A 25,138-nucleotide genomic window follows, 5' to 3' on the forward strand; every position below is an offset into this window, starting at 1 on the left:
CCGAGGGGCGGGGGGACCCGCGGCGCAGAAAAGCGTCTGAGCGCGCTGCTGCATCCGCGGAGCCGAAGCCGGGAGCCCAAGCGGCGGCCGGATCGCAGCCTGCTGGGCCAGCCGCAGCCATGGGCAACCGTGGCATGGAGGATCTCATCCCGCTGGTCAACCGGCTGCAGGATGCCTTCTCCGCCATCGGCCAGAACGCGGACCTCGACCTGCCGCAGATCGCCGTGGTGGGCGGCCAGAGCGCCGGCAAGAGCTCGGTGCTCGAGAATTTCGTAGGCAGGTAGGAAGCGGCGCGCCCCTGGAACGCGGACTCCTCGCGCCCGGGTCCTCGGGATCTCGGGACCCGGCCCCGACGGCGCCGGGACCTCGGAGCCCCTGGCGCTGCACGGCGGACAGCGCGCCCCCCCCCGCCGCCCCCACCTCCAGCCAGAAGGAGGAGGCGGCCCTCCCCCGCGACGAGAGCCCTTCGGGGGCGCAGCGCCCTCCACCCCCCTCACCCACGCTGGGCCGCAAACGTCAAGCCTGCGGCCGCGGGCTCACGCCCCCCTCCTCTGCTCCATCCTTTAGGAAGACAGCAGACCAGGGCAAAGGGCTGCTCCCCCACCCCGAACCCCCCATGGGTACCGAGGGGCCTGCATGACTCCCCTCGGTTCTGGGGGGGTCTCCTGAAGCGGGCAGCACCCCTGGGCCCGTGCCCCCAGGCTCTGTGGACAGCTCCCCCTCCTCTCATGGGGATTCCTGGACTGCGGTGGGGGGACTCCCCTCCCGTCGCCCCTGGGAGAGGACACGGCCCCTTGAGCATCGGGGACCAGATACAGTGTCCCCCGTCACACACACCTCTGCGGCTGCGGCCGCCATCCGTGCGCAGCGCGGAAGAGGGGGGAGGCGCGACTGCAGGATGAGGAAGAGGGGTGGGGGGAGCCAGCGCCTCTGAGCCTTCCCGGAGCCGCCGGCCCCTTGCCCTGCCGCCGCCCCTGAGTTGGGGGGGGGGGCGCCTGTCAGTGTCGTCCTCCCCGTGGCCTGGCAGAGGGATTGGAATGGAGGGAGAAGGCGGTGGAGTACAGAGATGACTAAGACAGGGAGGGAGGCGGGCTGGCGGGGAGGGGTGGGGGGAGCCATTTGCACGACCTAATCCCCCTCCTGCCTCGGATCCCACAAGGCGCCGGGAGGGCCAGGTGGCAAGGAGTCAGGGGCCACCACCAAGACAAAGAGCCCTGGGTTTAGGGAGACAGGCAGGGTCGTGACCACCCACCAGGCTCTCCCCAAGAAGGGGAGACAGAGATGGGCTTTCCGGGGGCTGAGAAGGAGAGAGAGGCCGGCGCTCTCCCGGGGGCGGGAGGGGGGAGGCTGGAGGCGGAGTTGGGGGGGCTGGGCAGACTGAGGGAGGAGGCAAGAGAATTGCCACTGACCTCCCCACTCTGTCATCTGCCTTCTTCACCTCCTTCAGAAACCCTAGCTTTCTTCCAATGACCTTCATAGGTAAAGAAGCGGATGACCTGTGCCAGAGAGGAAGGCAGGCAGAGAGGGCTTCCTCCTCCCCCCATCCCAGGGATGGCAGTTCTGGGCTGAGACATCCTGGGTCCCAAGCCATTTCTGCTGTGAAATCTCCAGCGAGTCACTGCCTTCTCTGAGCCTCAGTTTCCCCATCTCTAATATGGGCGATTAGACTGGATGGTCGTCCCCGCGCCTCAAATGACCTGGGAAGGCCCAGTGTTAGCCTCAGGGGTGAGAGAGAAGGATACTGCCCGGAACCATGTATCTGTGGGACGTGGGAGAGCCACTGTGGGGGCGGCTGGGCCCATCTGATCAGCAGGGGGGGGCGCCGTCTGTCTCCCGGGGAAGGGCTTCCAGAGAACCTCTTTCCTGCTCATGTGACCCCACCTCCCCCCAGAGCTGCAGAGATGCAGACAAGAGACACAGAGATGGTCCCTGTCCCTATGGCCTGACAGTCAGAGTGAGGGGAGTGGGAGGACCCTGGAGGTAATACAGCCCCTGAGGCCGTCAGGCTTTAGATGACAGTCGTGGACATCCTGCACTTTTCAGGGTACAAACCACAGGCCTGCCTTTCCCCTCTCTGCTCACGCATGCTCTGTGCCTGCTGCGTGCTCTGGGCAGGGGGCACCAGAGGGCAGCTGACCTCAGCCACCGTCTGCTGGGCCCTTCCCCTGTGCCCCCTGCCAGGCTATATGGGACGGGTCACAAGAGCCCCGTGAGGCGGTTACTGTGATGACCACCCTGCAGGGGAGGAAACTGAGGCGCTGAGGTTAGAGGCACTGTCCAAGGTCACAGGGCCAAGAAGGACCGTGTCTGTCAGGCTCCAATCTGGGGCCTGCACCACCTCTAAGAGCCCAACTCAGCACTGAACACAGGGACGTGCAGGTGCATGGGCCCCCACTTTCCCCATCCGAGGAATGGGTCTACTGCCAGCTGCTGCCCTGCCTTCCTGAGACATGGGTGTGGGGCTCCAGAGAGTTCACAAGTGTAAAAGCCCCCTTTTATAGACTCGTGGAAGGGAGATATCGACGTTCAGTTAGGTTTGAGGCCTGTGTGGGCCAGGAGACCTAGCCGCTGCCCTCTCGGAGTCCACCATCCAGCCGAGAGAGGTACTGGGGGTAGACAGCACAGCAGGCCAGCCACAGCTGACTTCTGCAACTGTTGGCTTGTTGAGGGGTCAAATGAGATTCAGACTCTGCCCCCAGAGGCTTGGACCCTCTCACTGCCCTCCACAATCCAATAGCCTTTGACTGCGGCCCCGCGGGAGGATACTTGGTGTCCAGGTGCAGGTCTGGGGCAGAGTAGGGGCCTGGCATGCAGTGGCATGCGCGGGAATGCATCAGTTGATTCTCATGAAAGCTAGTGAGGAGACCAGGACTGGAGTGGGACACAGGTTCACTGGGGTCCCCACAGTCTGCCTCGCCATGGATCCCCACCTCTCCACCCTGGACCAGGTCCCCAGACCCGTGTGCATGGTAACAGCCGCCCTATCTCCTGGGGTTTCTCGGGAGTCAACCCCCCATGGAGAGGAAGTGGAAAATATATCAGAGGAAGCAGAGGCTGCTCCAGGCTTCCGGGCACCCAAGAGGGCCCTGTTGTAATCTCTGCAGTGGCGGTGGCCCAGGCAGCTGCCCAGGACCCTGGCAGGGCTGCTCTGGGTCTATGCTTTTTCTTTGTCTCCCTTTTACAGAAAGGAAGACTGAGGTTGATTCGTTCAGCCATCCAGCAGATGTACGTGAAGAAAACTGGGGGCCATAGTCAACACTAGGAGTGAAAAGGGCCACTTTCCACAGGGAGGTCAGAGAAGGTGTCTGGGAATCCGTGGCGTCGGAGATGAGAACTGAGGGACAAGAAGTCATGTGACTATTTGGGGAGAAACATTCTAGGCTGACGGAACAGCACATGCAAAAGCCCTGGGGCAGTAACGAATTTGGTATCTTTGAAGAACAGAAAGGAAGCGCTGTGGCTGGTGTTTGGTGAGCAAGGTGAACACAGCATGGGAGAGGTAGACAGGGGCCTCAGATTAAGCTGAGGAGCTACGTTTGTTTTCATTATTATCAGAAGCTCTTAAGTAGTGGAATGACTTGAGCTGCTTCCAGCAAGTGTGTGACTTGGGAAGGGGGACAGAAAACAGGAGCAGAGGCTGCTGCGCTGGGCAAAGGGGGGCTGGACCAGGGCGTTAGCAGAGAGAAGGGGAGAACGGTGGAGTTCAGGATGTATTTTGGAGGATGGTCCCACAAAACCTGCTGGGGGATGAGATGTAGAAGGTGAGGAAAGAAGAATCCAGGATGACTTTAGCACCTCGACCCCGGTGGGCATTGGTACCATTAACGGAGTCTGGGAGGAGCAGGCTAGGGGTCGGGGGATAAGATCAGGAGTTTGGTTTTGAACTCATTGAGTCTGAGATGTCAGGTGGGCAGTGTGGTGAGGCAAGTCGGAAGCTCAGAGGGAAGGCGGGCTGGAAATATAAATTTGGAAGAGATGGGATGTCAAGTCGTGAGTGTAGATGAGATCATCTCGGTGGTGAGCGCAGACAGTGGAGTGTGCGTGGGCCCCTGGACACCCCAGCACTTTGTGAGCAGATGTCTGGGGCCCCAGGTTTCCCTTCATCTGCCCCCAGCTGCGTGCCCCCTCCCCACTATACCCATCTGGCACCAAGTCAGGTGTCCTGGGACAGGCTTCCAGGCTCCGGCACCCCTGGCCTCACTCACTCGGAGGCCCAGGCATGCTGACTGTCGGGCACTGCCCATCTTCCCTCCTGTTTGGCCCCCCGGGCAGGCCAGGGCCAGCAGGGGTGTGGCAGAGGGGCTGAGTGCTCAGGCTCTGGAATCAGACCTGGGTTTGCAGCTTAGCTCTGGTACTTACACTCTGGGCAAACTTGGGCATGTTTTTTAAACCCTGCCCAGCTGCTATTTCCTCATCTGTAAAATGGGGATAATAATAGCACCTCCATCACGGGACTGTGGCGAGTGTTGACATCATGGCCATGAAGCACTCAGGGTCGGGTCTGGCCCAGAGGACGTGCCCATTCTGTTCCTGCCTGGGCATAGATCTCAGCTGGGAGGAGAGGCAAGGATGCAGGTGGGGCAGGGAGCCTGGTGAGTGAGCCTCTGCCCAGAGCCCAAAGGGTAGCCTGGGGGATAGGGTTTTGGTTTCCTCTGCTGACTCTGCCTACCCCAGCTCAGGCTTACTGAGTTGTTGGTCAGTCACTGAGTCGTGTCTAACTCTTTGCAACCCCATGGACTGACAGCAGCCTGCCAGGCTCCTCTGTCTATGGGATTTCCCAGGCAAGAATACTGGAGTGGGTTGCCATTTCCTTCTCCAGGGCATCTTCCCAACCCGGGGATCGAACCGGCATCTCCTATGGCTCCTGTGTTGGCAGGCAGATTTTTTACCCCTGAGCCAGCTGGGAAGCCTTTTGCTCAGGCCCCCTGCCTCCTGCCAATCCCCCGTCTCTGCATTCTGGTCCCAGCACAGACCTTGTGCCAGTCTCTGGCCTCTGAGAGCCCTTCTCTTGGTCAGCCCCAGCCCCTGCCATGGGGGACAGACCATTCTCCACTACTAGGATCTGTCTGTTCCTCTGAACACTTCAGGCTACATCCCATTTCCCAGATTCAGAGACTGAGGCCAAAGAGGATTAGGACATAATTGAGACATCGCAAGTAGAGGGGTGGAGGGAGCTGACATCTCCTTGGCATTTGCAGTGCGCCAGGCCCTGAGGATAGAGCTGTGAACAAGCCAGACCCATCCCTGTTCTCGGGGACTCACAGCTGAGTGGGACAGACAGAGGCTGCATTACACAAAGAGCTCTTATGTTGTGGGTTTGAAGAAGGGTACCAGGAGCCTGATGTTGTAGGGAGCAGGAGTCGTCAGGGGGACAGAGAAGGCATCTGAGCAGTTAGGTCTGTGCCTGAGCGAAAATAGGACTTGGTCAGGCAAAGGAGTGAACCACTCCAGGAGCAGGGTCCCCCCTGAGGAAAGGCCAGAGGTGGAACCCGGAGGAGAGAAGGGCAGTGAGGAGCAGAGATCGCAGTGAGATCAGGCTGGTCTGGGAGGCGCTTTGGGCCCTTCAGACACCCCGACCCAGAGAGTCCATGATGCTGTGCCCCTCCCTGCCCAGAGCATGCTCCTGGCATATGCCCTCAGCCAGACCTGTGTGCCCATCCCTGCCAGAGGACGTCTTCTCCAACCCCCTGCCCCACCCAGTGGCCCCAAGGAACTGGGAATGAAAGGTGACTCTGGCAGACAGCATCTGATCCCGGCATCAGGAGAATCGAGTTTCCCTGGCCTTGGCTGGGGTCGGAGGGTCAGAAACAGGGAGAGGACACAGGCCCGCCAATGCGGAGGGGTCAGGTGGGAGCAGAGGCTGCCAGTCACTGATGCGGCGTTACCAGGCCTGGAACGGGAGGCAGAAGTGGAGTCCATGTGCCGTATGTCTAAATATTCCAGTTATAAATCAAGCTAAGGAATTGCTAACTACAGTGTGTTCTGCCCTCCCACCTTGACAAACACACCTTCAAAACAACCTGGCAGGATGGTGTGGAATTTACAATTTCAGACTCCTCAGTTCTGAGACGGGGTAGGGACTCCCCGGGCTGCCCTCATCTTCCAGCTCCATCAGCCTTAGCCTCGAGGTTGCCTCCTCACACTGAGGGCAGCCCGCAGGTGGGAAAGAACCTAGAGGTACACTTGAGACTGAGAGGAAGTTCCAGGGCACTTAAGTGTGGCCTAGGAGGGCTGCACAGGAGCCTCCCTGGTGGCTCAGCGGCAGAGAATCCACCTGCCAGTGCAGGAGATCCGGGTTTGATCCCTGGGTCAGGAAGATCCCCTGAAGGAGGAAATGGCAGCCCACTCCAGCATTCTTGCCTGGGAAATCCCATAGACAGAGAGCCTGGCGGGCCACAGCCCATGGGGTCGCAAAGAGTCAGGCTTGACTGAGCAACCGAAACAACAACAACGAGGAGGGGTGCACAGGCTCCAGCTGGGCACCTTCCCTCCGTCCCTGGGAACCCCTTGCTTCGTGGGAAGGTGAGGCCAGGGATCCCAGCAAGGATGGGGCCCAAGGTCAGGGCCCCGAGCCCCCAGGTCCAAAGGCAGTGCTGCTTATCGTCCTCTTGGAACCAGCAACCTCTTAGTAGGAGGAGCATCATCCCCAGTTTCAAGTGGTGAAATGGCACAGAGAGGGTAAGGGACCTGCCTGAAGTCACAGAGCGGTGCATCGGAGGCAGGACGGGAACCAGCACGGGTCTTCTGTCTCCATGTGAATGTCCACCCTCTTCACCCCAACCCCCATGCCTGCCTCTCCATACACCTTGGCTTCTCCTCCTCTGCTCTCCTGGTTGTCTCTCGGGCACTCTTGCCCCCTTCCTGGACTGAACTCTGGCTAAGGAGTACCAACCGTTGGCAGCAGTCAGCTCTAGCAACTTGGAATTCCTATGTTGTTGTTCAGTCACCAAGTCGTGTCTGACTCTTTGCGAGCCCACAGACCACAGCACATCAGGCCTCCCTGTCCCTCACCATCTCCCAGAGTTTGCCCAAGCTCATGTCCGTTGAATCGGTGATGCCATCCAACCATCTCATCCTCTGTTGCCCTCCCAGTGCCCCAGCCGGAGGCCCCGGGGTCGGCTCCCAGCTCCTCTCGCATCCTCCCCATCCAATGCAGTCTACAGACCCTGTGGGTTCTGCCCGAGTCCATCCCTTCTGTACCTGGGCCATCATCACCTTTGTCCTACCCAACACCCAGGACAGACTCCTCTCTTTTTATTCTCCATCGGGCAGCTCGGAACTTTCTAGGGCTTCCCAATCCGATGCCTCTGCTTGAAGCCCTTCTTAGCTCCCTGCCCTCCAAGCAGGGCCTTATCTCCTGAGCTGGGCCCCTGAGGCTGGCCGTACCCAGCTGGGCTTCCCCTCCGGGGGCCACCTAAGTATCTTACAGCTCATGGGGAAATGGGCTATCCCTCTCCCTCACTCTCCTATTCTCTCTGCCAGGAAGGTGCCTCACCCCACTTCTGTCTTCTTCCTTCACTGGCTCAACCTCCAGATCTCACATCAGCCAACACCTCCTCTAGAATGCCTTCCCTGACCACCCTCGAGCCCGTGACCTTGGCATGTGGGGCAGGACTCAGTTTTCTCCCAGAATGAGGGACCACAGAGGAAGAAAGAGGCCCTTGACCTTGGGCTGAGAGCTCCTGGCAGAGGAGATCCAACCAAGGTTATTATGAACGTTTTACCTGTTTATCACTGTGCCACTCTTTTGTCCCCAATCTTAGCACAGGGAAACGAGGCCACCAGCCCAGAAGGGGAGAAACATCTCAGCAGGTGAATGCAGTGCTCCCTGGCACACGTAGGCACCAAGCCCAGGATGGGCACTCAGGCGACTCATGGCAGCACCAATGGGCAGTCTGCTAGTTAGATCCTTCTACAGTCAGGGTCTCGAGGCATCCCCTCATTGGCCATAGGAGGGAGCTGCTGGATTGTGTCCCACTTCACGGATGTGGGAAACTGAGGTTCAGAGCAGGGAGATAATTTAGTGGAGCTGAGATCCTTCACCTCAGGCTGTTTGTGATAAGAAATAACAAGCCAGGGACTTCCCTGGTGGTCCAGTGGCTAAGACTCTGTGCTCCCAATGCAGGGGACTCGGGTTTGATCCCTGGTCAGGGGACTATATCCCACATGCCACAACTAAGAGTTTGCATGCTGCAACAAAGACCCAGCACAGCGAAATAAATGAAAGAAATGAGGATCCGAAAGTAACTCCATATTGAGCGACTTGGGAAAAGTCCACGCTGAACTGTTAGACAGACAGAGCTGCTACCCAAGTGTGGCTCAGAGCCCGGATCCATGAGGGGCACCTGACTTTGTCTCTCTGAGCCTGTTTATTCCCCTTCAAGTTGGGAAAACTGGCCACGCCAACCTCAAACGGCTGTTTGAGCATCAATCAAGAGGCTGCAGGTTTCTTCAACAACTTTATTAAGGTAGAATTTACATGCTGTAAGATTCGCCCATCTTTAGTGCACACTTCAACGATTTTTAGCATATTTGTGCAACCATCATCACAATCCAATTTTAGACCACTTCCATCACCCCCGAAAGAAACCTCGTGATGATGCAGATTTCAGAGCCCCCGGAAGCATCCTTGGCCAGCAATCAACAATCCATCAGGGTTTGCCTTGACTGTTCTTATAAGTGATAAAAACATTTACAATGCTGAGGCCCAGGTGTTGGGGGTGATGGTGGCTTTTTATTTTTTCAACATCTTATGTATTTTCCGAAAAAATATTTAATGAGAGAGCATATGATTTTTTTAAAGCAGGGGCAGAAGAAATCGTTTCCGTTTTGAAAGTATAAAGTCATCAACACTTGAAAGAAAGGGAGGGAGTGGGGAGGAAGACAGGGAGGGAGGAAGGAAAGAGGCAAAGAAGAATGGTAGGAGGGATGGAAGGATAAGGTGAAAAGCAAGACGGCATGTTTTCTTTAATATTGAAGAATGGTTGTTGTGGGGAGAGTGCCAGGCTTGGAATCCAGGGCCCAGGGCACCAGTCATACCCTGTCACCAACTCGCATTGTGAGCTGGACGACCCTCTTTCTTGTGCCTCAGTTTCCACATCTGTACAACGAGGGCGGTGATGGGAAAAATGGAGGAACTCCTTCCAATCATTCTTTCGGCCGACAAGGGTGTCCCGAGCGCCTGCTCCGTGCCAGGCTCCGAGCTGGGTGCTGGGAATACCATGGTAAATAGGGCCAACCCAGGCCCTGCTCTCAGGACATTAGAATACCAGGGGAAGTTAAGGCCAGGGCTGCCCTGAAATCTTCAAACCTCAGCTGAAAATTCATGGGCTGTGTGACATGGGCCAGCCCAGAGCCTCCTGGGGCGGCAGGAACAGAGAGGGACTTGTTGCCTGGGGGCAGTCTCACCTCCTCCCCACTGTATTTCTTGGCCCACCCACTCCCTGGCCTCCACCCTGGCTTCCTGCTTCAGAGGGCACCTCACAGTCTGCTGGGCCCCTTCCCTTCCACTTCCAAGGCAAGAGTGGGCTGGAAATATTCTGGCCTCCACCCACTCTTCTGGCCAGCCCCCAGGAAACCTATCGTCCTGGGAACTCAGGCTGTGTGCTCAGCTCCCTCAACAAGTTTTATTTCTCATCATTGCTACCATGCCTGAGTACAGACATTAAGTTATATAGGCCTCGCAGAAACCCATTTTACTGATAAGGAAACTGAGATTCAGAGATGTCTGATGATTTATCCATAGTCACACAGCTCAGACATCCAATGCCGGGCCTGTCTGACATCAGAGTCCAGGAAACGAGACTTACAAGGATGACCGCCGCTGGGCACACGCCAGCCCAAGCATGCTACTTTCTGGTGGTATTTGAGCTCAGCAGGACTTGGGAACCAGGGCCCCAGGGCAGTTGTCAGACTAGGAGTGGCAGCTCTGGGTATAATTCCTCCAGGCCTCTCTGGGGCGACAATGCCAGTTCAGATAGGCCGTATGTGGTGCCTGGAGGTGGTGAGATGTGTTTATTTCATCCTCCCTGTGCTTCAGGTTTGAAGGTACTTCTGCAGATGGCAAGGCAAGGCCTCCCCAGGAAACCACCATCTGTCCAAAATGAGTGGGAGGAGCTGGCATGTCCCCATCCACCCCTCCCACACGTCAGTCGAGGCTGGTGGGCCTGGCACACTTTTCTCTGAGCACCTGTTCTGTCCTCTCTTGGGCAAACCAGGAGCTGGGTGGGAGGTGCAGAGGTGGCTCTGGCGGGAGACCAGATCAGGCCCGAATCTCCAGTGCGAAGGCGTCAGGGGACACCTTCTTATTTTTTTAATATTTATTTATTTTTCTGCACCAGGTCTCAGTTGCAGCACAAGGGGGTCATCGTTTAGTTGCGGCATGTGGGATCTAGTTCCCTGATTAAGGATCGAACCCAGGCCCCCTACCACTGGACCACCAGGGAAGTCCCCAGGAGGCACTTTAACTGAGGGTATGGGGCAGTCTGTCCAGGTGAAAGGAGGAAGCTGTGGAGTTGCTCAGCCATGCTTGCTCCTTCCAGGGTTGCCTGAGCCCCTACGATAGCCCATCCTGTGCCCAGCATGAGAATCCTGTGCCCAGCATGAGAATCCAGCGGCCAGTGAGGCACTGGGTCTGGATGTGGGAACAGCTGTGCTCATCACTGCCTGTCCAGGCATGAGCCTAGCTGAGAAGCAGGCTTCTGGGTCCTGGGCCCATCCCAGCCCATCCCTTCCATTGCTGTGCGGCCTCACAGCTCCCTGCCCGTCTCTGGGCCTCCATCCCACCCCCTGGACAATGACAGGGAATGAGATGTTCTCTGAAAACTCCTCTTCCTTGCGGTCCATCGTTTCCAGCCAACATTATGTGGTCAGGATCCTGAGATCCAATTCAGTGCCTGGAGGAGGTGAGGCAGACGGTTCTTCAGGATCTTGGATTCCTTGCTGAATTTTGGGAGGATTCTCCAAAGGAAGGGGGCTGAGGACAGGAGGCTCTCCTTGGCAGCCCCCTCCAGCTGCTGAGTGCCCACTGTGTTCCAGGCATGGGCTAAGGCTCTAGGAATCATTGTGCAGCCACGTGTGGTCATATATGATGCCTCTTTTAGATCATGTGGTTTACAACTGAGGACTCTGAGGTCCTGAGGGTGAAGCAACTGGCCCAGGGGCACCAGGCTGGGGAATGGCCAAGTCAAGACTCGAACCCAGGGCCTCTGCCTGGCGCTGGTTTCTCGTCACCGAGCCAGGAGCCTTAAACTTGATGGGAACATGGGGATTGTGTTTAGAATCCAGATGCCCTCCTCCCCTCCCCTGCGCCCCCCAACCCTGAAGATTCTAACCCAGCCTGTCTGAGGAACGTGCATTTGAACAAGCCACCCAGGGAATTCTGAGAGCCTGGGCCAGGGCCAAGATGGGGCCCCTCGCCACCTGGGCACCCATCCCCACCCCGGCCTGGGAAATCTGGGTCTGAGTAGGCACTGCTCCCACACATGCTCTGTGCTCTAATCTCTGCTTCCCATAAGCTGCTTGTCCTTTAAGTAGCCCTGGGAGGCAGCAACTCGGAGCAGGCTGGCCCAGACCCCTGATCACCCCTCCAGCTGGGCTCTGGGTTCCCCACACCCTCTATGTGACCTCCACCCCTCAGGCCTGCCAGGGCCAAGTGGGTCCATCTGTGCAGGAAGGGGGTGAGGGGGGTGGTGCTCTCAGGCTAGAGCTCCAGGGAAGGTTCCTGTCTCTGCCTGGGGAGGGGCTCTTTGTGGGGAGTCCCATCCTTTCCAGCCTCGCCTGCAGTTTCCATGGCAACCACTGTTGCCATGGTATTGCTGGGTGAGGAGAAGGTGGGGAAGAAGGTAGACCCCAGGTCCCCATATCCTCCCCAGCCTCTGTGAGCCGAGATGCCCTATCTCTCCAGTCCTGGGGGGGCGGGTCCCAAGTACTAGAGGGTCACCCTTTCAAAGAAGTCAACGAGTAAGGGGTAAAGACAGAGACAGGAAGTCCCTCCCCCCCAAGTTAACCACCTCCCCCTCTGTGCTGCCTGGTGCACCTCCATTCCAGCACATGTCACACTGCATCACATTATCTGTTTACTTGTCTGTCTCTCCCACCACGCTGTGAGTGCCTTGGGGTGGGAACCGTCTGACTCATCACCTCCTATCCCCCGGGCCCAGCACAGGGCCTGGCACAGAGCAGCTGCTCCCAAATATGTTCTACACTGAATTTAATTGAATTACATAAAAAGCCAAGTCTGGCTCCTCAGGTTTAGAGGGCAGCAGTTTGATGGGAAAGTTTCCAGGCTCTGGGGTCCGACAGCAGCGGGTTTGATTCCCCGGCTCTGCCATTCCTGACTGGGTGACTTTGAATGAGTCATTTCACCTCTCTGAGGCCTTGGTTACCTCATCCGTAAAGTTATCTTCTCCATATGAGAGCACTTTTTGAGGACTTGGGAATTCAGTTCGCTTTTATTATTTATTTTTGGTTCCATTGGGTTTTCACTGCTGCCCGCGGGCTTTCTCTAGCTGCAGTGATCAGGGCCTACTCTTCGTAGCAGCGCCCAGGCTTCTCACTGCGGTGGCTTCCCTTGTTGCAGAGCACGGGCTCTAGACACACAGGCTTCAGTAGTTGTGGCGCACTGGCTTAGTTGCTCTATGGCCTGTGGAATCTTCCCTGACCAGAGATCAAACCTGTATCTCCTGCCTGCATTGATAGATGGCTTCTTATCCACTGTACCACCAGGGAAGTCTCAGTGCCCATTTTTTTAATGTAATTTTCTGGCCATGCCACACGGCACATGAGCTCTTTGTTCCCTGACAAGGAACTAAACCCGCGCTCCCTCAGTGCCATTTATTAAGCACCTCTTGTAATGGAAAAGTGTGAGCCCTGCCCTTCTGAACCTCACAGTCTTGCGCAAATGAAAAGCATTTGCCTGGCACCTAGAAATGATGGATAAATGCAGGATTTATCATGCTCCTTCCCCACAAAGTGGCTGACTCCTCCTCATTAGTCTCTGCTCTCCCCAGAGGTGGGGCAGGGTGAGGACAGAGAATGAAAGAGCCCTCCCCAGGGCCCCCAGATGAGGCCTTGAACCCAGAAGCCTGGGCGGATTCTGTTGTTCCGGGGACACTCTGCCCTTAACCTGAGGCACAGAAAGCTTTGTGAGTCCAGATCAGGCTCTGGGCTCGGGGTAGGGCATCCAGGTTTCTGTTCTGGCTCTGTCCCAGCCCTATAGTATCTTGAGTGTATCCTTTCCCCTCCCTGGGCCTTCATGTGCCTCACCATGAAGGAGATCTCTGTGGCCCCTCAGCTCCCCTCTTTCCTGAATCCTGGCAATCCCGTGTTTCTAATCCCAGTAGCCTGATCCCTGAAGAAGCCTCCACCATCACCCTTGTGCTGGCTTGGGTGGGGCTGTGGGTGGACAGGTGGAGTGATGAAAAGAGCTGACAGGACAGAGAGAAGTGGCACCCTGAAGAGTTAGCCAGAAGGACTGCTGAGGCTGAAATTGACATAGCAGATGTCTGAGGAATAGAAATCAGGTCTACAGGCAGGAAGTGACTTTGGGACCCCCTCAGTCCAGTCATTCAAAGGGAGCTGGGTCTGCTGGGAGATGATGGGCAGAAAGCCTTCACCAGAGGGTCAAACAGATCTACTGCAGGGTCTAGTAGATACGGGCTGGGCAACATGAATATCTCTGAGCCTCAGTTTCCTCATCTGTAAAATGGGGATAATAATACTGTCTTCCTAGTGAGGCTATTGTGTAGAGTCCATGAAATATTGCCCACAAAGAGCCTGGCATGCGGTAGGCACTTAAGAAGCATGAGTCCTTTTCCTTGTTTTCCTTTTCCTGTTCCTCCTTCCCCTCATCCTCAACCCCAGCCAGATGGGGCCAGGAAAGGGGAAGTGAGATGCTGCCTTTCCCCACAGCGGAAAGGAGGGGACAAAGTGCAGCTCCGTTTCCTTGGCACCCACTCTGTGGCCACCGGACATTTGGGCATTGGGGTGGGGCACCTCATGCCTCAGTTTCTCCTGAGTTGAATGGCAGTGACTGAGTTGGGGCAGGGACTTCCTGTTGGCTCAGAACCAACACAGGGCAGACTGAGAGAGGTCTGAGGGTCAGTTCACACTCACAAATTCTGTGACCCAGAGGACTTGAGGGTGGTCTTTTCCACCTTTCTCAGCTGCCCTCTCCCCTTCATGAATCCCTTGGGCTCAGGTGTGGTGAGGCACTTCTGGGGAGCTTTGAGGCCCCCGGTGGCAGGACAGGCGTCCCTGGGACACAGGGAGCCTCCTCAGACCTTGACTCTCCTCTCACCCCCAATTCACTGCAGGGACTTCTTGCCCCGAGGATCTGGCATTGTCACGCGACGCCCCCTGGTCCTGCAGCTGGTCAATGCTACTACAGGTATGGGCTTCCCCTCTTTGGACCTCATTCCTCATCTGAACAGCAGGGATAAAAATGCCTAACGGAGAGGAGGCCTTGTTGTCGGGGGAGGAAGAAGGCAGTGTTGTGTGTGTGTGTGTGGGGGGGTCTTTTCCCAGTGGGAGATGAGACCCAGATAAGCTTTGGTTATGATGCTTTCTCCCCCGCGCCCGGCTCCTTCTGGGGCAGAATATGCCGAGTTTCTGCACTGCAAGGGGAAGAAATTCACTGACTTCGAAGAGGTGCGCCTGGAGATTGAGGCTGAGACCGACCGGGTGACCGGCACTAACAAGGGAATCTCTCCAGTGCCCATCAACCTCCGCGTCTACTCGCCGCACGGTGAGATCTGACCCTGGCCCCGCCCCCGGCCTCTCAGCTCCCTCGCCGAGTCCCGCCCCTTGGGAAACCGTCTCCTTGGCCCCGCCCCTTATCTGACGCCTCAAGGGCTTCACTCCTCCGCGGGTCATATTCTGGGCCCCCACCGAGCCGTGGCTCCGCCCACCTCTGGCCACGCCTCTAACGGGTCTCCGTTTTAGCCCTCCGCGATTCCCTAACCCCACCCACCTACGGCCACGCCCCCAAACACGTCCTCTCTAAGCCCGGCCCTGTTCCTTAATCCGCCCGCCTACGGCCACGCCCCTCGCCTTGAGCCCGCCCTCTCGCCGCCCTGTCCAGTGCTGAACCTGACCCTAGTGGACTTGCCTGGAATGACCAAGGTCCCGGTGGGGGACCAACCTCCTGACATCGAGTTCCAGATCCGGGACATGCTTATGCAGTTCGTCACCAAGGAGAACTGCCTCATCTTGGCCGTGTCCCCGGCCAACTCCGACCTGGCCAACTCTGATGCCCTCAAGGTCGCCAAGGAGGTGGACCCCCAGGGTAGGTTCCCGCAGGCGGCCGACACGCAGGGCCCCGGGGGTCTATTCACAGGGTAAGGGGGAGCCACTGGAGGGTCTAAGCGAATAGCAGTGGGATCATATTTATGCCTTAAAAGTCGTTTGGGCCACCGTGGAGAATGAATGGGGGGCGGGGCACAGGCAGGCAGTGAGTGAAGGAGGGAGAGGGCTGGGAGATAGAGGGAGTGTGGTGGGATCGGGAGTGTCTGGGGTCTTCTGTATGAGGGCGAGTGCAGGTGTAGACAGTCCTCTCCTGCCACATCCTCCCCACCCAGGTCAGCGCACCATCGGGGTCATCACTAAGCTGGACCTGATGGATGAGGGCACAGATGCCCGCGATGTTTTGGAAAACAAGCTGCTCCCGCTGCGCAGAGGTAGGTAGGCCATGCCCCTGACCCACATGATAACCCTTCCCTTTCACCTCCAGCCCCTCACTCCCTGCAAGGCTGAATGCCCCTTGACCTCCACCCCACCCACAGGCTACATTGGAGTCGTGAACCGAAGCCAGAAGGACATCGATGGTAAGAAAGATATCACAGCTGCCTTGGCTGCTGAACGCAAGTTCTTCCTCTCCCACCCTTCCTACCGCCACTTGGCTGACCGCATGGGCACGCCCTACCTGCAGAAGGTCCTCAACCAGGTAGGGGCTCAGGCCAGGATGAAGTCTGGGAAACCAGCCTGAGAACAGAGTCATTGAAGTGTATTTTGGGAGGGTTGCCCACTGTCCCACAGCGAGGTAGCACCCGAGCTTCGTTGCCCCTTCCCTGTCTGGGGCCAGGAAGGAGGGTGTCATTGACAAGGGCTTGGGCTTAGGGGCTAGGACTGGAGCATACTTGGCTGAAGACCTTGGTACCTTCTGAAATGGGGAGAGGCTGATCTGGGGACAGGTGATCCCAGGGGACTCCTTGGATATTTCTCTGCCTGGAATGGGGCTTCCAGAATCACTGAGGGGTGTGTGTGTGTGTGTTGACAGTAGGGAGGCAGTGTGACATGGGGCAAAGTTGGGGTCCCTGGAGGCCATACACCTTGCTTCCAATCTCAGCTTCGCCTCATCCACCAAGACTTTCCAGCTCTCTGAGCTTCTATTTCTACATCTGTAAAATCGTGATAAGATCCATTTCTTACAGTCATTGTGCATTTCAGGGAGATACTGTGTGGGGTGACCTAACCAGAGTCCCAGAACTTGAGAATTACCTTAAGGGAGGCCTTAAACCTAGAGGGCACAAGGGGGCAGTCTTCCAGTCATCACTGCCCCTGATTTATTTCATCTGGTTCTTGTGGTGTCTAACACTATTGAATTAATCAAAACCAGGTGATTTCCAATAAAAATCTAAATTTCTGGCTTCTATTAAATATGGCATTATTGACTCATTAGTTCAATTAAAACACCTCTGTGAGCACCTACTGTGTGCCAGGCAACCTTCATTCCAGTGGGCAGGGCAGTGGTGGGCAGGGCTGTGGCTCTGCACCTCACCACGTCCACACGGACCCCAGACATCCTGGTCCCTGCCTGGTCCTGTGGGCTTTCTGGGTCTCAGTGACCATGGTCTTCATGCTTTCCTCACCCCTACCCTCAGCAACTGACAAACCACATCCGGGACACGCTGCCAGGGCTGCGAAACAAACTCCAGAGCCAGCTGCTGTCCATCGAGAAGGAGGTGGAGGAGTACAAAAACTTCCGCCCTGATGACCCAGCACGGAAGACCAAGGCTCTGCTGCAGTGAGGCCCTCCCCAACCCCTGGCTCCCCACTGAGGAGCTGCCCCTCCCGCAGCCTCTCAGCACCACCAGGTCTCTCCCTGGGCTCCCTGCACTGGGTTGCTGCTGCCCCCTCAGGTGACACCACTCTCTCCCCAGGATGGTCCAGCAGTTTGCTGTAGACTTTGAGAAGCGCATCGAAGGCTCAGGGGACCAGATTGACACCTATGAACTGTCGGGGGGCGCCCGCATCAACCGGATCTTCCATGAGCGCTTCCCTTTCGAGTTGGTCAAGGTAGGCAGCCCCCTACCCTGGGGCAGGAGGGTTCACCTCCCTCCCACCCACTCACCTACCTAGAACTCTCTCACACGTATGTTGGCTGACTTCACTAGAGGCCCTGGTGCCAGTCCTGGGAGTGGGGTGGAGCCTGTCCTGACCTCCCAAGTACCAACAGAGGCGCTGACCAGCCATCTCTTGGTCTCCTACACAGATGGAGTTTGACGAGAAGGAACTCCGAAGAGAGATCAGCTATGCCATCAAGAATATCCATGGCATTAGGCACGTATGGGGACTGGGGAGGGAAGCCGAACCCTGGAAGGCAGAAAGGGTCTAGCGCAGAGGTAGAGGGAGTGATGGAGTGAGCTCCCCTCGGGAAGGATGAAGAGCCCTAGTGCTCAGTCTCCTCAACCCTGACTTTCCGGCTTCCAACTTGGACAGGCTCTGGCGAGGGGCACTGGATAGGAGACCCGGGCTACCCCAATACCTGCCGCCTGCTGCCTGCCTTTGCCTGTTCCTGGGTACAAGGCTTGGCGGCTAGACTAGTTGGGTACAGCCCAAGGTACAGGTGGCAGGGGAAGCACCCTCTGGGCTTGGGTCCCCTGCCCATCCCCAAGGTGAGACAGCTCCCATCAGTCGTCTCCAGCACAAAGTTGCCCAAACCAATGGGTAGGGCCTGAGATAGGCTACCATGTGTTGGTCTGTGAACCTTTTGTGATGGAATGAGGCCTCTCAACCCTCCAGACCCTCCCATGATCCTGTTAGCCCAAAGTTGGCCCCATTCCGCCCCACTTCACTCCTTCCAGCCAACACCAAGGCCAATGGAGCAGGAAGGAAGACTGGGAAATAGACCGGTCCTTAAAATCTTAGCCTCTGCTCCAGGGATCCAGAGCTAAACTGGTCCTTCAACAAGAAAATTTAAAACACCCACTATGTGCCTAGGCAGTGAACCAGACCAAAATGTCGCTGCTTTCATGCAGGTTCCATTCCAAGGTTTGGCATGAATTTACAGACTGCATTGGCTAAAGCACAGCAAAAAAAAAATCTCTCTCCTAGTCTTAAAATAAAATGCTTTCTTCCCAGTAAGGCTCTCAGAGACAACCCAGTTCAGCAGTTTTCAAACCATTTCTAGCCCCAGAACCTTTTGTAGGAACAGAATCTGAAGACAAAGCAGGACATATGCACCAACTATAAGCAAACCTCGTCTTACCCTGAAAAGCGTCAATTGAAAGACCTTCATTAGAGTCCCTCCTGCCCATTTTACAGATGGGAACACTGAAGCCCAGAGACGGGTAGTGGGAGGATCCCGAGGGCAGAGCTCAGGGGGCGGGATGCGGCTGTGGCCTGGTACTCCTGGCAGGAGCTGGCCTGTGACACTGTGCCCTTCTCCTGCTCCGGGCATTCAGAACCGGGCTCTTTACCCCAGACATGGCCTTTGAGACCATTGTGAAAAAGCAGGTGAAGAAGATCCGAGAACCTTGTCTCAAGTGTGTGGACATGGTTATCTCGGAGCTAATCAGCACCGTTAGACAGTGCACCAAGAAGGTAACTGGCGCCCGGCCAGCCCCTCCCACCTCTGCCCCGCCCTGCTCTGCTGCCAGGCGCTCCTTCCCCACCCCACCCCACTGCCCCCTAGTAGCATGTACAGACCTCAGCGGGGCGGGGGAGGCAGGCCACCGCAGTCCAGGAGAGCAGGACTCTCTGAGGGGGCTTCAACCAGCCCTGGTCCCCAGGCTGGGGGAACCAAGGGATTAGACATTGGAAAGACAGATATGGTAGTGGTTATTTGCTCCGAGAGCCCACCAAGAGCTCCCCCAGCTCAGGGAGAAGAAGGGACTCAGTCCCCTTCCTGCTCCCAGAGGTGGGGTCATCTTTGGGGTCTCCAGGGAGGGGTCTCAGGGAAGTCTTGGCCCTGGAGACAGAAGAGGTACAGGACCTTCTTGGGTGCCGCCCAAGGGGCCTGGACAGCCAGAGGGATCCAGAGGACCCAGGTCAAGCAGGTACCCCAACTCCCTACCGTCCTTCATCTTCCCCATCTCACCCCCACTCTCACTCAGGACCCTCACTGAGGACCCTCACTCAGGATCTTCCCTGTCCCTTCCATCCACATCCAGCCTTCCAGGGACAGAATCCTCCTCCATCTGCCTCACAGAACCACTCAAGGAGGGCAGGGCAGGGCAGGGCAGGGAAAATGGTACCCATTTCACAGCAGGAAGACTGAGGCTCGGGAGATCAAGTGACTTGCCCAAGGTCATGTGAGCTCAGAGGTGGCAGAGCTGTAACTCCGAGCCAAGGCTTTGGACTCCACCCCCCAGCCTCCCTTCCTCTCCCCTCCCCACAGCTGTCCTGGCCCCTCTCTATCACCATCTTCACTCTTTTCTGTCTTTCCTCTTCTCTCTCTGTCTTTCCAAACTGAGCTTCTCCAGACTCCACTGGAGGAGAGGCACAGGATGCCCCTTGAGGAGAAAGGGAAGGGCTGGAGTAGAGCAGGAAATAGAGAATGGAGACTAGGCATCTACACAGCAACTCTGGGAGGCGTCCTCTACCCCATAGTCTATGTAAATGGCGCCCCCTGGGGTTGTGCAGTGCACCGCCTGGGCGGCGGGCTGCCACGACCTTGGCAAATAGGGAATGGTGCTGGGCTTTGGAGGCGGGACGAAGCAAATAACGGAAACCTAGCATTGACCAGAATGGAGGTGAGTGGAGTCCGGGCCTGGGTCAGCTCCTCAGCAGGACCCCGGGCTGTGACAAAGACGGCGCTGGAAAAGAGAGAGGGGGCAAGCTTCAGGGTAGCTGAAGAGTCACGGAGCCAAGCCCTGAGAAAGAATATGAACTCAGTAAGGGCCCTTGGATGGGGCCAGGGCTTGGTCCCTCAGACCCCTCCCATGCCCTCAGAGCCCTGGGGTGGGGGGGTGGCGCTTGGCAACACCCGGGAGGTGCCAGTCTGGGTGGTAAAAGGAGGGCCAGGCCCAGCGCTCACATTGTCTTCTCTCCTCTCTCTCTTTCTCTGTGTTGGTGTCTCTCTCTCTCTTCCCTCGTGCCCCTGCCATCCTCCGCCCCGCACCCTGGCTCCGCTTGGCCTTCACTCCCCTCCTTCTCCTCGCCCTCCCACCCCTGGCTGCACCCCATCCTGTCCCCGCTCCTCCTCCCGGGTGCAGGACGGGCCTCTTCACACCTGACCTCGCTTTTGAAGCCACAGTGAAAAAGCAGGTGCAGAAGCTTAAAGAGCCCAGTATCAAGTGTGTGGATATGGTAGTCAGTGAGCTCACGGCCACCATCAGAAAGTGTAGCGAAAAGGTATGATGGCCGCCTGGGAGGGGCTGGGCCTGGCCATGGCTTCCTCACGGCCAGGGCCTCCTGTGGTGGGCCGCAACCAGCTGCTGAGCAAGCCTGGCGACCTCTCAGCCACTCAGGTGGACCCAGGCCAGCCCGGGTGGCTCCTGGCTCTGAGATCCGGTGCCAGCTTCTAACCCTGGGTCTACAGTCCTCATAATTCCTTCAGGTCCCCACCTCTGCCTAGCAGACTGCTCTCACCCAAGCACCCTCAGTGGTCCCTTTGACAACAATGATAATAAGGAGCTGGATGCTGTTTATTGAGCACCTACTGTGTGCTAAGCACTAGGCTAAGTGCCTGCCCTTGTTATCTGACCTCATCCTTCGAACAACCCCAAGCAGTGGATAGTCTTATCCCCATTTTACAGATGACAAAACCGAATCTCAGAAAAGAACAGCAGAATGGGATTCAGATTTACGGAGACCAGGGGAAGAGGTCTTGGATCAGGGCCTCCTGGGCCAGGGGAGCCATCCCAGTCCTTCAACACTAATTTGCCTAAAAGCATATTGGATTACTCCCTTGACTGCAATCCATACACGTTTGCCAGGGTCAGCCTCTTTTGAGTAGTCTCTGACCTTTCAGATGCCTTTTTCCTGTTTGTCTACTTCAGGGCATTTGGGGGATTTTTCACCAGATCATCTAAAGCAGTCCTTCCCAGAGGCCTGCATGAGTCCAGCCTTGCTTGTATTTGAGAAAGCTCCTATGCTGGGAGGTGGGGGAATTTTTGCCTTAACTTCATGTCTCAAGTAAGGTATAACAGTTTTTGTGGCTCGTACACAATTAGTCCTGTGCACCCCTTTCACAGTCCTGTCTCACTTTTGCTCACTTTTGTGCCAGATGGGAATGGATTAAGCAAATTAGTGTCCACTCAGTGCCTGATCCAGGTGGAATCAAATCTGAGCTGGATTCTCTATTGTAGAGATATCATGATATCTTGATATCTAAATCATGGTCCCACAACATCATGACTACTAAGCAATATGATCTTAACTTTTGTTAAACTAAAAAATACTGAGTTTTTTTTTTAATTTTTGGCTGCACCATGCATGTGAGATCTTAGTTCCCCAAACAGGGATCCAACCGAAGCCCCCTGCCATGGAGGCATGGAGTCTTAACCGTTAGACCACCAGGGAAGTCCCGTGCATTTATTTCAAGCTGCCTCAAATCTCCTTACGAAACAAGACAATATCTAATTTTTTTTTAATTTTGGTTTTTCCTAGTGAAAGTGATACATTCTCAAATAGAGAAAATATGGAAAACCCCTAAGAATAAAAAGGAGGCAACAACCCTCCCTTTCAAGAGAACCACACTGAGACTTTCATACATTTTCTGTAAAATACACTCCTCTTTTATTTATTTAGACTTAACTAGTTTATTTATTCTTTCAACTGTTTACTTTTATATTGGAGTATAGCCAATTCACAGTGTTGCAAGACTTTCAGGTGTGCAGCACAGCAACTCAGCCATACACGTATAAACTACATATATAAAGTCCCCTCGCATCCAGGCTGCCACAACATGGTCCTTTAAAAAGAATGAGATTAGCAATATTGGTTTCATTCTGATCATACATGACTGTTACCAAAATATTCAAACTGCACAGAGAATGCAAAAGTCCCTATAACCCCACAACCCTAGAGATAACTACTGGCAGCACTCCTTCCTTAACTAATTACACATATTCACCAGTTTTAACCAAAGAGATCACACTGACCACACTGATCCATGGGCTCTTCTTTTTTACTGAATAGTATGAACTGAAATCCTTGCAGTAGCTACATAAAGACTATGCCCTTGAACAACTGTACTGTATTCCAATGTAGAAATATGACATGATTTACATATTCAGTATCCTATTGACAGACACTTAGGTTGTCTCAATTTTTTGTTTTTCGTTTTACAAACAGTTCTGCAGTGAATAGCTTTATAAATGTATTTGCACATTTATCCTGTTGTTTCTTTATAGCAAATTTCTAGTATAGAACTAGCTAGCAATGGATGTAAGCATTCACACTTTTGGTAACTTCTGCAAGATTTGCCCTCCAAAAAGTTTTAACCAATTTATTCTTCCAAACTATTTTTTCTATACATAGACTTATGTACATTATTAGGTACTCACACTGTGAATATATTAGTATCCTGCTTTTTCTCCCAACATTTTGGTGGGTGTTATTACAAAGTCAATGTGAGCATTTCTAATGATTGCATAATATTCTGTTGAATTGATTTATTACTGTCATGGTTTATTTAACCATTTTCCTATTGATGAACGCTGAAATTGTTTCCTGTCTTTCAATATTATAAATACCCTGGCAATGAATATCTTTGTGTATAAGTAATTTTAATTTTCTTTCTCTAGGATTATTTCCTTAGGACAGATTCCTTGAAGACTGATTACTAGATATAGAAATTGTGAAACACTGCTGAATTGCATTCCAAAAAAGCAGTAATTAGGGTAAATTGTAATATGTTGGAAACAACCCAGATGTCCATCAAGAGGATATTGATTATAGTATTATACAATGAAAGACTAGTTGTTAAATGGGCAAGGGATATTTATTTCCATTCATATGTCCTTCTACAATGTACTGTGGGGGGAAAAGCAGGTTTCAGAAAATAATATATAGAATTTAGGGGGAAAGTAATATATATAAATGATAAATATACAAAAAGTAAAATACAATATAATAACCTACATAAATTATAAAGTTCTAAAGGCATAGTTATTAACCATTATTTTGAGAAGGCAAAGAACATAGGAATTTTTCTGTTTCTACTTCACAAACTTCAGTCATATTCAGATTTCTTATAGTGAGTTGGTAAGTTTTTGTAAGCAGGCAACTGATCAACAAAGACTTTAGAGAGGAAAGCTTGTAAATTATTTATTTTAAAAAATGTCCTTTGATTGATTTAATGCATAGTAGTTTTTTGGTTTACATAGTGAAATTCACCCATCTTCATCTTTTTTTTTTCCTCCCTAAGTCTTCCAAATTTAGCAACACCCTTCTGCTAATTATTCCTAGCCCTGCTGGGCTAAGCGTTTTCATCTCTGGATGAAATCTGGAGTTTACTGTCCAGCACAGGATGTGCTGCTCAGTCCTCTCAACAATGCCAAGAGGGAAGGTGCTATTATTACCCCATTTCACACATGGAAAAACTGAGGCTCAGAAGGGTCCAATCACTTTTCCAAGGACAGTCAGCAGGGCAGGGGGCTGGCTTTGAACCCAGAGCCATGTGGCTCCACGGCCTGCGTTCCTGACTCCTAAACAGTGGGCTCCAGGCTGACTGCCCCACTTAGCCAGGAACTGAGAGAGAAAAGATCCATTTTAAAAACTGGCTGAAAGTCCTGGAAATGCGCAGAGGCAGCCAGAATGGAAAAAGATGCTCAAAGGGAACAGAACTGCTCAAAGGGGCTGAGGCTGCCCTGTCACTTGCGACACATGGAAAACTTGACCAGTGTGGCATCCAGGAGGTTAGTGGGAGAGCTGGTCATGCTCTTTGGCAAACTGCTCCTCCTCCTCCCTCGCTGCCCCTACCCCAACCCCACCCTGGGAGGACGCACTTGGGACCATCTCACAGGAGGCTTTTCTGGTGGCCGTGACTCAGTCTCGAAAAGGAGTGACAGCGCATCCTCGAGCTTTGTGGGGCAGCAGGGTCCACTGGACCCCTCCAGCCAGCATTTGTTTTTAAGCCCCTGGTCTCAGGCTGCCTCTCTCCCAGGTCCCCTGAGCTTGGCCACATGAGCCACACCCTTGGCACAGTCATGGGATGGTTGGGAGGATGTGGCATCTCTCAAGGCTGCTTCTCCTGGGCTGACATCCAGGACGCTGCTTTCTTCCCCACCCTCCTGCCTCTCCTGAAGACCTCACCCCATCTCCTTGGCCTCCTTCTTGCCCTCAGAATCCCTACTTGTGACCCAGGCACATTAACCTTCAACTCTCTTCCCACATAGGGGGATCCACCTGAGAGACCTGAGCCAGGCATAGGAAGAGGGACAAGGTGTGGGTCTAGTTTTGCCCGGCCTGAGCCCCGCCCAGCAGAGGAGCAGGTCCCTGGGAGTAGACTCCTGTCCTCAGCAGTGCAGCGAGTCCCCCTTTCTGAGGAGTTGCTGGTTCATGAGCCACAGGGCAAAGGAGCCCATGTCTGCTCACCTTGGCAAGGAGGGCAGAGACATCCATCCTTCATTCATTCACTCATTGCTTCAACATTGCCCTCTTTGAGCACCGTGGTGTGCCCAACCCTGCCTCTGCCTTCAGGGCAATTACAGTCCAGTTTGGTGAGGGAAGAGGGTGTGTGTTGCAGGGGGTGGGGGAGGGGACATAGAGGTTATCATAGTGAACTTTCTGGAAGAGGTGACATTCAACAGAATCTTGAAGGGGGAGTCCATCTGGGTTTTGTCCAGAGCCTGGCTGAGCTGGGGACAGAGTTCATAGGCCAAGGATTTGGAACAACTTCCCCTTTGGCCTCAGTTGATTAAAAACTAGGAGCGGAAGAAGGGTGCTGCTGAACTTCTATCCCAAAGGAGTG

At 54.8% G+C, this 25,138-nt stretch overlaps 1 protein-coding gene across 25 annotated transcripts in view; it reads left to right on the forward strand.

The window, feature by feature from the left end:
* The window catches only part of DNM1 (dynamin 1), a 50,214-nt gene continuing 25,076 nt past the window's right edge, over window positions 1–25,138 (forward strand). For 9 of the 25 annotated variants that reach the window (XM_025261744.3, XR_006543644.2, XR_006543639.2 and 6 more), the window contains exons 1-10: window positions 3–280; window positions 14,316–14,389; window positions 14,597–14,746; window positions 15,083–15,286; window positions 15,579–15,677; window positions 15,783–15,943; window positions 16,881–17,023; window positions 17,160–17,295; window positions 17,492–17,559; window positions 20,436–20,574. In XM_025261744.3, the coding sequence (XP_025117529.1) occupies window positions 120–280; window positions 14,316–14,389; window positions 14,597–14,746; window positions 15,083–15,286; window positions 15,579–15,677; window positions 15,783–15,943; window positions 16,881–17,023; window positions 17,160–17,295; window positions 17,492–17,559; window positions 20,436–20,574 (1,335 nt within the window). In that variant the 5' untranslated portion in view covers window positions 3–119. Of the gene's footprint in view, window positions 281–14,315; window positions 14,390–14,596; window positions 14,747–15,082; window positions 15,287–15,578; window positions 15,678–15,782; window positions 15,944–16,880; window positions 17,024–17,159; window positions 17,296–17,491; window positions 17,560–18,683; window positions 18,823–20,435; window positions 20,575–25,138 lie in introns of all 25 variants that reach the window. The other 16 variants (XM_025261743.3, XM_044926408.2, XM_044926409.2 and 13 more) reach the window with 9 other exon arrangements.

The sequence above is a fragment of the Bubalus bubalis genome, chromosome 12, assembly GCF_019923935.1.
Source record: "Bubalus bubalis isolate 160015118507 breed Murrah chromosome 12, NDDB_SH_1, whole genome shotgun sequence".
In the NCBI taxonomy this organism is placed as follows: Eukaryota; Metazoa; Chordata; class Mammalia; order Artiodactyla; family Bovidae; genus Bubalus; species Bubalus bubalis.